Source organism: Haliaeetus albicilla, chromosome 1, assembly GCF_947461875.1.
Source record: "Haliaeetus albicilla chromosome 1, bHalAlb1.1, whole genome shotgun sequence".
NCBI lineage: Eukaryota > Metazoa > Chordata > Aves > Accipitriformes > Accipitridae > Haliaeetus > Haliaeetus albicilla.
Window position 1 is genome coordinate 68081914 of NC_091483.1, and position 13687 is coordinate 68095600.

Sequence of the window (13687 nt, forward strand, 5' to 3'; positions counted from 1 at the left end):
TCCCGCCGGCGGCGAGGCCGCCCTCCCTCTCGTCCCCCCCGAACTGCCGGGGCGCGGTGCGGCCCCCCCCGGCCCCCGGCCCGCCCCTCCCCGCTCCCCGAGGGCACCGGCGGGCCGGCGAGGGCTGCCGAAGGCTCGGTAGCCCAGCCCAGGCACTTGGAGCGGGCGGCGCGGCGCTGAAGGGAACCGTCTGGGAGCGGGCGAAGCACCGGCTGCGAGCGGCGGGGATGGTCGTGGCCTGTGTTTATGTATTTTGTAGTAATCACATTTCTGACATTACCCGAGCGTGCTCCTCGCGGAGGGTGATTGGCTCAGGCAGCTTTTAAACCACCTATATGCTAACAAGCCCTGCTGCCAGGTTCCTGAGGGGTCCTGGCTGGGAAAAATTAAACCCAAACCTTAGACCCCTGTCAGGCGGAGAGGAAAACTGTATTTTTGAACTAGTCTACAGCGCGGACAGGAAATGACCCCTCCAGAAACTGCTGCTTTAAAAACGAGCGGTGGTGCCTGAAGCTATCCAGTCTCTCTCTCCCTCTCTCTCTCTCTGGAGCCTGTGCGCTCCCGCTCCCCCCCCGCCCCCCCGTCTCCTGCTATAGAGGGCTCCCACAGCAGTTCCCAGGCAGTGCGTGCAGCCTGGATGTGTGTGTGTGTGCGCGCTGCTACTTTGTACTGTGAAGAACACACAGCCCATGTGCTCTGTATGGATGTTGATGATACTCTGTGTAGCTTGAATCTCTGCAAGCAGGCAAGATGTCCAGCACACCACATGACCCTTTCTATTCTTCTCCTTTTGGCCCATTTTATAGGAGACACACACCATACATGGTGCAACCAGAGTACCGAATATATGAAATGAACAAGAGGCTGCAGTCGCGGACGGAGGTAAGTCCCTCAGCCTTGTTTTCCTGTGCATGGACCGTGGTAGGCTTCAGCCCGAATTCCAGCTGAAGCGTCCCACTAGACAGTACAGTGTATGCAGGCACGAACCCTAATTAATTTAGTAGTTTAATTGGGTAATCCCTCATTATGTTTCCACGCAGAGCAACTCTTTGAGGAGATACCAGCTTAGGCTGAAATCTCGAAATTACAGTACAGCACTTCAGGATTGATTATTATGCTGGTCTCAGGAAATTTCTTTGCCTTGCTGTGTTGTTTGCTCAGGATCTGTCCTGCTGGCATTTGCAGCTATAATATTGCAAGGTATCGCTTGAGCTTTTGCACAAAACTCATTTAGAAACGTTGCAGGTTTAGGGGGAGAGACAAGCCTTCCTCTCGTTTTGCTTTGTAAACTCGTTAAAATTAAAAATGAATGGTAACAGAAAACAGGAGCAGAGTTTTAAAAACTTATTCCTAGGCTGCACTTAAAGAACACATGTTCGGGACGACCGACGAGAGAAATCCGTGTTTACGTTTAGAATGCTGTTGCTTTTAGCGAGAGAGATGATCGGTTCACGACTTTATCATATAGCTGTCAAAAGTACCCAATAATGTAAACTACATTCACTGTTGGTTATGCTTTGTATAATCTGTTAGTGGTTTATGCGCTCTGGCTTCTATACCCAGATCAGCCACCACAAAGAATATGCTGAATGGGAAGGGGAAATACTTTTGTCACTTAAAGAACAAAAATAGTGGAGGCTGCATCTCATTATTTATGCGGTTAAATAAAGCACACTTTTTAGTCTGTGGAAGTGAAGAGAGTGTGGACTGAATCAGGCTGCATCTCTGCCCATGTGTCTGTGTTTGTGCAGCAAACATTCTTGGTGCTGCAATTTTTCATAGTAGTTTACTAGTGGTGCCCTGAAAACACTTTTTGAAACTATTAATCTCTTATAGTGAATGGCTTTATATAGAGGCAAATATCTGCCAAATTCGTGGCAGGAAGCATGGTAAAGGAGCTCAGATTGATCTGTTTGTTGTATTGTAATTCTTTAAGAGAACATGAGGTTATCATAAAATAAAACACACATGCCTGAATTGTCAGCTAAGCCATGGAGAATCTGTGACGTTTAATGTATATGATACAGCTAACGAGATGTGACCTGCTTTCTGATTGGGTAACTGCTACGGGGTAACTGCTTTTCCAACACTGTTACCACTGCTAGTCTTAAAACATTGCGGTGGAGTAATCAGTAAATACACTTCATGCCGGCTAAAAACTCCAAGCAGCTCGTTGCTCCCAAAATCATGGCAACTGTTTGTCAGTTTTGCCCCAAGTTGGTGGCTGTGGAGGGTCACTGCCATTTAGATAGAATGAGGGGGCTTGGAGGGTTTATTTGCTACTGTTCATTGTCAGTGTCTTGCAACTCTGTTCCTTACATTCCTGTACATATTAATGTAATAATTTCTAGACTTTTTCAAGTGAAAAGAACAAATATGTATCATTAAGTGATTCCTTCAGGGTTTTATATACAAGCCGTTCTGAAAAGCTGTCAGTGTTAATTTAGCTGTTCTACGTAATATTTTAGTGGTACTTTTGAAAATTGACCGGTTTCTGATTGTAGCTCCTTTACAAATGTTGCACTAGAAAAGTTTTTGAGGGACTTGTGAAACAACTTCCCCCTCCTGCGTTGCTGAGGTGTGCTGGGTTAGACTTTAGCGCATTCAATTGCAGTTTTTGCTGTGCACATTCACATGGACTGTTGTGGGCAAAAAGCGGTAACCTGCTCTTCCTTGCTACTACTGCCATAGGTTTCAGCAGCATTTTACTTTGACAGACAATGCTTAGTTAATGAAGGCCTTATGCTCCAGTATTTCTTTTATTTGCTCAGAGTGAAAATACTTTTGCCTTCTGATTGTTCAGTGTTTACATTCTGGTTCTCTTTTTTTTTTAATTTCTGAGTTCTGTGCTGTAAGCATTGTTGTCGGTTGAAATGTATTTTCTAGCTAGCTTCAGCTCAGCTCTTTCGTCCTCCAATTAAAACACCTTCCTTAATAAAAAAAAAAAAAAAAAAGAAGTTAGTTTCCTGGGACACTTACAGTGACTAGGTGTGGACAGCCTGTAAAGAATCACGCTGGCTTCTGGGGCAGGTTGGGAGTGGAAGTTTCACATTAATTTTACGCACTTCCAAGCATGTTTGGGATTGGTAGCTGAAGGCTTCTAGAGCATGTGTAACTAGCTCTGAATTTTTTGAATCCAGACCGATGGAGCCCTGTATGGCATGGAAGGAATGTGCTTGTGCTGTGGGTGATACAGGCTTGCTGCATGAACATTTCTCTTCAGGCAGTCTTTGGAATAATGTAGGCACTGGTCTCTGAAGGAGGCTGCTTGTACTCTGTGAGCCCCAGGGGGTAGGTGAGCACAAGCAAAGCAGCTTAAGGGGAAAGGAATTACAAAGAAACTCTCCAAAAGACTGGGGGTAGCCAGCTGGCAGATTCCACTTGGACCCAACTTCTGGAGAGAGCCAGTGGCAAGTGAGGATGTATTAAAAAATGGGAACCTACAGCTCTTATCCCAAATATATCCTTGGAAAGCCTTTGGGATTTTCCTGTTTTCCTAAAAAATAAAAATGTGCTTAATAATCCTTTAGAGTCAGATTCGCTTCTGCCCCTTGCAGTGATCGAAGTTCCAAGGCAGAGCAAAATGTACGTAATTCAATTAAGTTGTACAGAGGATGGATGGAGAGCCTGTGAAAGGAGTATCTGTATGTCATGTCTATCTGTGTTCTCCCTTCCATCTGTAGAGCCCACCTTTGTAGTGCATTCCTATAGCTGCTCTCCAGAGCTTGCAAGTAGGAGAGAAACGATTCAAAAAAAGCAATGGCCTGCTAGAGACACCATTAGGGAATCCACTGGTAAATGCCATTTCTACTCCTGCTCTCCCAGCAGCAGGGTCTACGGTATGTTGGGGGAGGTAGAAGTGTCCTCAAAGTGGCTCTGCGCTTGGGGACCCTCCCTGAGAAATCCACTGCTTCCACTCTGGTTTGTGTCAGCATTGGGTGGAAGGGAGTAATAATCGGTGTGAAGGATGTGCTTAGTGTATTAAGCAGACAAAGTACAGAGTGATAAAAAAAGGTCATTTAGATGCAGGATGGCTATCTTTGTTGTCCTTGTTTTCTTTAGGAAGAAATGGTAGTCATGAAAGTAGAGAATTAGCAACTCTAGTCTGTGCTAGATGTGCAAACTTGTGCTCTCCAAACTTCTCACAACTTTATGGGCTCCTCAGGCAGAACCTACAACTGCCTTTTTAAATTCAGGGTCAGTCTTAGGCGAAGAATTCCAATCACACCCAGGCAGGGGGTGGTTTTATGATGTAAGTACTGGCAAAAGTCCACCACCTAGCTAATTCTTATGTGATCTAAAGTAAATTAGGGAGTCTGAGTTACTAACTAGTGTACAGGAACACCTTACCTTCCTTAAAAGTTGTTCAAAGAAATCTAATCTGGTAATACTTTTTTTCTAAGTGGAAATTAATACATGCTTTCTTAATAATACTTTGGGAGCATCTAGTGCCATTTTGTAATGCACCAACAATCCTGATTTAAAGAAGTGAAATGAATATTTAAATGTTTAATAATCTCTGGCAGATATAAAGATAAATCTTATTTACTTCTATCATAGTTGATTAACTTTCTGGTTAACCAAAATGCAGCTGTTTCCTTGCTCTGTGTGTGGTTTTAAGTATTTCATTACTGTTCACTCAAACTCAGTTTATCTTAATATTTTTATACCTATGTTGGTTTGACATTTCAAGAAAGCAATCCTGTTGCGGCATAATCAGCAGTTTCTAAAGTTCCAGGTAGCAATACACAACATAGAGAAAATATTTAAGCTAATTTACCTGTTTTTTGTAAAACTCGATGTTTAAAAAAAGCCTCTTTTCCTCTTTGATGTTATAAATCCTTTTCTGTTCTAATTTTTAATCATTTGAAATTGCTCACACTTAAAAGAAAACAAAAGGTGATTATATCTTGTATATAATTATTTTTCAGTAACATTACAGTGCACTGTGGATAGATCACTTAAAGTTGCTGACAGTCTAAAGTTTGGGGCGTTGCTTTATTGCCAATAATACAAGAGATGTATCAAGCCTTTCACTTGGTTTAGTCCCCTATATTGTTAGAACTTTTGTGTATCACAACATATTAAATTCACCTGTCTCTCTCTCTGTCACTAGAAGACATTATGCTTTACATCACCATTATATGCAAAACACAGCTTTCCTTCTGGCCAAGAGAGCAGTGTTTTAAGGGTGACTAGAGAACTTGATTAGTAGCATATTTGTTTTAAAGACAATCAGCTTAATCAAATCATATTAAACCCCTATTAAACTGTATAGTGAATTTAACAAAAGTAGAGATTTCATGATGAAAGAAAATGTAAAGAAAATTAAAAGGAAAATAAAGGAGGATGTTATGATTATCTAAAAGCTACTAAATGAACTGGAAGCTTTCACAGACATTCATATTCCACCAAATATTTAAAGCAAATCGAAGCAACCCAAAATTTCTGCAGTTTAATGGAAGTCTCTTATTTTACTTCCTCACATTGCTATCTGATGAAATAATATTTTCTTCTTCCTGATGCATTTTTAATAGATTAGTCATAAAAATCTATGTTGTGACATCACATTTGTTCACATAGCAACTTAGTATCGCAAATAGATCTCTCATATTGTGTACATAAGTCTGAGTTTGTCCAATGAGTTTGTTTTGTTGAGGGGAAAACACATAAACTTCTGTCTCAAAGTATTTTTGAGGAAATATTCTTTCACCCACAAATATACTAATACTTAGCAATTCTAGGAACATGAGTAAAGTATTTTAAAAGATTACTTACAAACCATGCTTTACTGAAACTAAAAGGTCAGTTTTAAAAGAAAACCCTTGAACTCCTTTAGGCAGACACTGACTTCAGAATGGATTCAAGGCTCTTTTTACTGATTGTCTTTTATTTCATATAGTTTTTTCATCCCTTTAAAAAATTTCAGTTGCAGCTGTTTTCAATTAAAATTGTTACAAACTAACAATTCTTATGAGGCTGGGGGAGAAAAAAAAGACTCTACTTCCTTTCCATGCTGATCCTTAGCTTACAATCAGGGATGTCTTGCTGCTTTTTTTCCTCCTAAAGTTATAATATAGAATGTAAACTGCAAGCATAAGGAACAGGGAGCTTTTGGGGGCAGGGGCTGGTAAGGGGGGAGAGAGAGTCAGTGTGAAAGTGTAAAAATGGATCTCGTCTGCAAATCACTCTCATGCTTACTAGATCATTTTCTATAAAGAAATCTTTCCAACCCTTCCTTTTTTCTTTTTCATTCTTTACTCTCTAAACCATAAATCCACTTTAAAAAACTTAAACTCAGTCTTCCCCTGATGTAAACAAGATTTACTATGCAGATCCAGTCTCAAAAATAGAAGCCTCTGGATGGTGAGAAGGAACAAAATAGAGATCATAACAAGGGCCCAGTCCTGTGCTCTTATTTAAGCTGGAGTTTTGCCTGCAGTAGGATTGCAAGATCAGATAAAAAAAAAAAAATCATTTGTTTTTGGTATATATACTTTCTTTGTTTACAGAAAAAAGGGTATGGGTAGATTGCTAAACTCATTGCAGTATTTTTAGCTGGACTCCTCACTTCAAATGGTATTTTTTTGTTTCTTTTTGCCAAAAGTTGCATATCTGCTGTAAACAGGCATTCCAACCATGCTGATACTTTGTTCGGTTGCTTCCTCCCCAAGAAGAGCTTTCTTTCCTGCACTGTACTGTGTAAACAGGGCAGCATATATCCTCAGTTTTGCTGGGTGCTCTTTTCCAAAAGTTGTTTCTGGGCTACTTAAAGCCTCAGAGGGGTGATCCTGGCAGGGACAAGGGTGCCCCAAAGTGGCTGATGATTAGTCTCCAAAAAGGCTGTGGTAGGGCAGGGCCTGTTGGTCTTGTTGGTCTCAATTGTCTTATCTATTAGGCAAAAATAGTAGTGAAAGAAACATCTCTGGACCCCTGGCTGAAATCTTCTCCCTAGGCTTGTGTCTTTCTTTTCCCCAGTACATTCGTTCTGTGTTTGGTTACTGTTAGAATTTCAGAGACAAAACACTTTATGGTCACAATACTGTTTCCTTTTCTATTACGTTATGGTGGACAGCCATGCCCTTCTAAACTAAAGCCTCTAAGTTACTGATCTAAGCCGAACACTACACCTGGTACTCCTGAGGTAACTGGGGATCAGCCAGAACCACCTGTGGACCATAAACCTCAGTATGGGAACAGTTGATGCTTCTGGAGACAACTCTGGCACTTTCGTGCCTTATGGGGCTAGTGAAAAATCATTGACATGGAAGAATGACACCTTTGCAGAACTAAACGTGAACTAGTACTTGGTGGCTTTCTAAGCCTATCACCTCTTCAGGACTCAAGAGTGTTGGTAGTGTAGAGTCTTTGTAAAGGCCATAAATTTTACAGGAGCAGGCTGTCCTCTCCATGAGACTTAGGTTGCCTTGGCACCATCTTGCTGTTTATACACCATTGTCAAGAAGCTCCTTGCCAGGGTGGTGTTTCTGTCTGCATCACACAGACTTGAAGCATGAGACTTGAGCGTAGCAGACTTCTTTATGAATAACTCTAACTACAGCCAAAATATAAGTATCAAACTAGAACTTCTCCTTAAGGCGTTTCTGTTGTCAATATTCACATCCAGGTACTTGGCGAGGGCAGAGTCACAAACTCACAACTGACCCAGTAAAGCCATAACTTCACGCAGGTTTCTAAATGTGCTTAAAATCTACTGCCTGGTTACCTGCAAACTAAATAGGTCTTTGCATCCTTCCAAGCAACTAATAAATTAGAACATTGCTTTAATTATCTATCACACGTGATCTGCAATACCTGCTGATATCCATCTCTTCTGATTCTAAGCCACAGAGTCAGCTTGCCAAGCCTAGTTAGCTGAGCAGAAATACTCAAGTCTGTCTGTACCATTTGCATGTGTGTTTAAAAAGGCAAGGGGGAAATCTAACCTCTGGGTATAGTTTTGCCATCAGATTACTCACATACAGCAGATTCAGTATCTGTCCAGATCCTGTCCATTTTACATAACTGCTAGCTGCAGACTAGAGCATCCTTCATGATCCAGAAGAATTGCACAGGCTAGTTGAATGACCTGATCTGTTGCATTCAGAGGACAAATGAAACATTATGTGTGTATGAAAGTGATCATATTTGGAAATCCCTGATTAAAGCAGACACGAGAATAAACCTAATCATAGATCATTCTTCAAAAACTAAATACCTGGAAAAAACCAGCTGTCCCTGTTTGAGTATTATTACCTGCAGTCTTACATCACGTGTGCAGCAGACTATTTTTACTTTTCTTTTGGACTTTCAAACATTTGTTTTTTCTAACTACATTTTTTATTAGGTTATTTTCTAAAGTAGTAAATTGAGAAAATTATGACTTCCAGTACATTGCACATTTAAAGTATTTCATGTACCTTATTGCGATTCTTGTTCCAGTTGTATAGTTTTGCTTCAGCCATTAGCAGAAGATTGTATCAGAGAAAGAACTGCCATCTGTCCTAGAGCAGGTTACAAAGAGACTTCTGAAATATTAATGACCACATTATACAAAAAGAAGTATCCTAAATCTTTAAATACAGTAGTCACATGGAGAGAGGAAAATGCTCCAAAACCAAGAAACTAAATACAATGAGACCTTTTTGTTTTATTCTTGTTTGAGCTGAAGCACCCTCAGCATACTTGATCCCTCAGGAAGGCAGTCAGCAGCACCAGCGTTCCTAACCATCTCCTCTTCTACAGACTAGAGATCCTCCAGGGTGTGGTTGGCAAGGCAGGCATGAAACCTGCTTTGCTGCTAGGTTTGCAAACAGGATAGTATTTTACAGTTGGAAAAAGGGAATATGAAATGCCTTGCACCTAGAAGGCTATGTTTTCTTCATGCAGTTTACAAAAGTCACATGCATGGGTTATGCAGCAGCGGAGGAAGGCCTACAACTGTCCGTTTTACTCTGTCCCCCATATTCAGATAGTAACTTGACTTTTCAGATCAATGTCGCCATCTTCCATAATTCTTATATCCACTTTAGGTACTAAAATGTTTCTGTGTTACTCCATTTCACACCACAATAATGTTATTGTGATTAGAAAGGAAAAGAACTGCTGTAAAATAGTTCCTTTAGAGCAAATGAAAATTCTTCTGAGGTTGCTCAGCATCTTGCAGAAGGGACCCTCCTTCCTTTTGGTACTTGGCCAGCATTTCTCCACCTTGCTTCTTTGCCATACCAAGATGTTAAAGATGTTGACAGGATATAGATTCTATATGTGCGTTTGCAACCATACTACTTGCTGTAGCGGATGAAGGCAGTACAATAGCTCTACCGCTTCTACCTAGACTTAATCACTGGAGGATCAGTTAACCCTTAGGGTAATTAGGTACTAATGTCATTGATGTGATTTGAAGTATCATTTTAAGCAATTAGAAGTTCAGATATAATGTGATGCAATTATGCATTATATAGTGCATCTATCCATTTTACAGAGCAAAAATTACCATATGTGTTGTGGGAAGCTTGGCATTTTGCACTGACTGGAGTTCTGCTTGTATTTACGAACAGCATGCCTGTAAACTATGGTAATAACTCTTTGAAGGCCACACCTATGCACATTGCTGATTATGTTAAAAAGCATAGGCCCATTTTAATGAATATGTTGGCATGAATAATGGGACATGAAAAGCCAACACACTGGGTAAAGGTTCATTACCTGAGTGCAACAAATACTACATGCAAAATTGCCATGACTATTCACTTGAGTTTAAAAGTGAATTTGCTTTGGCTATGCTCGTGCTCTTTATGTGTTTCTGTGAATGTTTGCTCAATGCAGTTTTTTTCTTACAAATTATTGCAGAATGCAGATTTCAATTTGTTAAGCATTCTGGGAAGAAGTTGGTTATTTTATATGGGCTAAGCTGAGAGGCAGTGTTTCCTGTTTTGAGTTTCCAAAACCTCCCAGATAGAACCATGATACTTAGAAATTAAATACACCAGAGAAGAACCTCTGATTGCTTTGCAGTGAGGACTGACTGGTGTATGAACGTAAAACAAATTAATGGCAATGACTGGTGGCAATGGGAAAATTACAGGTCAGTAAACATGATGTGTGTGCATATTTTTTTCATGGGACAGGATGCTGCTTACCATGCAGTTACTTTAGAAAAATGTAATAAGAAAAAATTGGTGAAAAAATTCAAAGCTTCCTGGCATTTTAAGCTCTAGATCCATCTGTGCTCATCCAGTCAAGGATGAGAAACAGTAACACACGATATATGACCAATCACAGCGTATAGTCTTAGCACAATATTACATGCTTACAGCACGCTGCTTGTTATGAAAGACGAGCAAAAATGTGTCTTAAATTTGAATAATTAATACATTCAAATAAATTATTATTAATTCCTAGCAACTCTGGGTAGAATGAAGTGGAATTCATAAAATTTATTATTTGATGTGAATGATTAGCTCAGCTCTTTTCAGTACCTCTTAACACTCTGTCAGGGTTAATAATGCAAAGTAAAAAGATCGGTCAAGATGCCAGCGCACCAAGTACATCTCTTCTCTGACGGTGCTGTAAGATTATTTAACACCCACATCAAGAGCATCCTGAAGCAACCGAGTTACACCTTGACTGATTGTTTCATCCAAAGGGCTGCACTTCTAAATACGCAGCGTAGCACAGACTTCCTCGTACAGAGCAGTGTTAGCACTGGTATGTAACCTGAAGCCACAACCTGCGTGTCTAGACTGACAAGAATCCTACCAGTTGAGCCACTGTGACACCTTGTGGCTTATGAAGCAACACAAGCATCTTTTAGAAAACTAACAGGTAAAAACCAGAGGCTAATGGGTATTGATAAATGCCCTCCCATACAACTATCAACAGAAATCTCTTTGCTGGGTTACTTTACTATGTTTTCAAGATACAGTTAAATTAAGTGGTAGTGGGCTCTTTTCGGGGTCCTTGTATTATGTATTTTACTGTGAAGTGTTGTAAGATGGGGTATCATTTCACTAAGTCTGACCTGCTGCTATTACCTCCAGTGCTCTGGTGTTTGCTCATCATTCAGATTACATAAAGAAACACTGTTTTGGCTGCAGTACAGAGTAAATATTTTATTTGTTTGCAACCATTAATTTGGTTAGCCAAAAGAATGCTTGAAGGGAGTAAAGTACTTTTTGGTGCTGCGTACGTTCAAACGATAGCAGAATTAAAAGTAACTAAGATATAGTAAGCATTTGGCAATGAGCACGCAGCTCTGTAAAGCCCTGAATTTGGGGTTAAATAGATCAGTGTTTCAGCTGTGGATAATTCATGAACTACAATGAAGCTGTATTTTGCTGAGAAATTCTCGATAAACTTAAAATAGGGCCAATAATGCATGGAGCCGAGAAGGAACTCTGCATCTGTAAAGGCTCAGGACCTCACAGTACCTGACATCAGTCTCTTGATTGTCACTTGTTATGTCTTCAAACAAGCATGTCCATGTTTCCTTCCATGCTGATCCTGAGCATTTGAGAGGATTTTCCTGTAAACTCATGCATTATGTCCTGTAACACTTTCCTTGGCTCTGATGCTTTCAAAAACTTGGCAACAACTGGGCTGAAATAGTTGCCTTCTGTTGCCAAATACTGACTTACTGCTGAATACACTCCCTTAAGATGTAAGGGGTCGGCATCCCTCTATTGCCCCTTATCTTCAGGTACGTCCACAGTGCTGTCACTTAAACATAATACGTAGACATACATGCCCAAACTTGCATTTAACTTGCTGGTGTGGGAAGCAGTAGCAGCACAGGGCTCAGGGCATGCAATCTACCTTGTTTAATGCATAGGTATTTTGATCCTTTGCTAAGCTTTATGCTCTTAAAGTTAAGTGGCTACTGATGCTTATATGCAGCCCTGTCTTCATGATGTGTAACGTTATATTTATTATATGATTCTTGGGGCTGGGACCACCTTCTCTGTTCTTGAACAATGCTAGCACAGTGGAGTTCTGGTCTGTATCTGCAGCCTGTTTTTAATACTGTGCTGAACTAACTAACTAAAGGCTAAAAGGAGGTAGTAGTAATTAAAATACTTTCAAAACCAAATCTAAATATACCACATTCATTTTGATTTCACAAATCAAAATGTTTTAATTGATATTACATGTATTTAGGCACCACAAAGAATTATCTGACTAGAAAATACCATAATACTCTATGTTCTTGGAAGATGACTGTTTAATGTTGTTAACACATTTTGTTACTTCTCAAATAATTCAGCACACCGGTGCAAACTTACTGGCTTTGCCAAGCAAGTACAAATATATTTTAGGGCAGCATTCTGCCGGTTGATTTGTACATCTGATATTGTTATTAAATCCATTACTTTTTTTAGTGTAATTCTTCAGTAGTTTCATGTCACTCAAAGCAGCCCATTCCAAGTGCATTTTCTTGTAACAGTGGAAAGACCATCTTATCTTAAATTCCACGGGAGAAGCATATTCTTCTTGATGGGAACTGGTGCTGTGGAATATGTACTTTATTTCATGAGGATTTGGGGAGGGAATATTGTAAAGTCTTGTATTAAATAAGTTCTTGTAATAAATAAGTATAGAGATGAACCGGAGAGGTTGTTCTAGGGAAGAAAGGCAACACTTATTTTTTCTTTTATTGTTTGCACTCTACTGATTTAATTAGCCAGTGAGAACAGACCCACTTTGAATATTAAAAAGACAAAATCAACTCCCCCCTCCCCCGTCCCCACATCTGTTGCCTTTTGGAGACTACTTACAGTACCAAAACCACCCAGAGTCTAATGGATTTTGCTTTTTAACAGACGTTACCTCTATTTGCTTGCAAATAAATGAGGTAGTTATAAATATTTTATTCTGGGTCTGAGGGAAAGGTGCTGTTTAAATTGTCATTTTGAAAGACACTGGGCTACCTTAAGCAAAACTAAAACATTTTTGCTGTTACATAAATGAAGGTAGTCACAGTCTTGATACATTTCTGAATGGTGATCTAATAGCAATATCTTAATGATTACCATATTATAGAAACTTAAATCTTTCCTGCAACTGCTTGAAGTTGGAACGAGCGGAGTCCTGTGCGTGGTTAGACGTTGGTCAGGAGCAGGAGAGGATAGATGGGTAAAACTACTGAAATGATCTCTGATCTCTGCTCTATTTCATTACACTACTGCCTTCTGCAGTATCAATTAGATGGACTGAATTTCAATAAGAAAGCAAAGCAGTTCGCTGCACCTCTGCTGGGTTAGGCCCACCCCTGCACAGGAGCTAGAGCCTTCTTTCTAGTCGCAGTCTGGAATATGAATATTAATGCCTCATCCGGATTGCAGTATTGTAGGACCAAGGGACCCTTGTCCTGCTCAGTGCCCATCCTATTTTGGGACCTTTCATCATCTGTGGACACCATAATTCCCTTAGCTTTGTTTAATGCCACATCTAAAGACAGCATCAAAAAAGAGGGTGATTTTTTCAATAGTTTTTTCTCAACATTTTTATAGGCGTACACTAGCTGCTTTATTAAAATATTTTTCCTGTTGAGAGGAAAGAACTCTCCCAATTTTGCCGAAGGTGGCTTTTTAGAAACACAATTACCTATATAGTTTTCAAGATTATTATTAGGAAGTTGTGGTGCTTAGTTACTGGCTGGGGTTAAACCACGACAGAAGTATATGAA

At 40.1% G+C, this 13687-nt stretch overlaps 1 protein-coding gene across 21 annotated transcripts in view; it reads left to right on the forward strand.

Annotated features, from left to right (window-relative positions):
• The first annotated feature begins 236 nt into the window (after positions 1-236).
• LDB2 (LIM domain binding 2) overlaps positions 237-13687 on the forward strand; it is a 221526-nt gene continuing 208075 nt past the window's right edge. For 4 of the 21 annotated variants that reach the window (XM_069793048.1, XM_069793049.1, XM_069793075.1 and 1 more), the window contains exon 1: positions 584-882. In XM_069793048.1, the coding sequence (XP_069649149.1) occupies positions 751-882 (132 nt within the window). In that variant the 5' untranslated portion in view covers positions 584-750. Of the gene's footprint in view, positions 256-578; positions 883-13687 lie in introns of those variants that run through there. The other 17 variants (XM_069793059.1, XM_069793065.1, XM_069793060.1 and 14 more) reach the window with 10 other exon arrangements.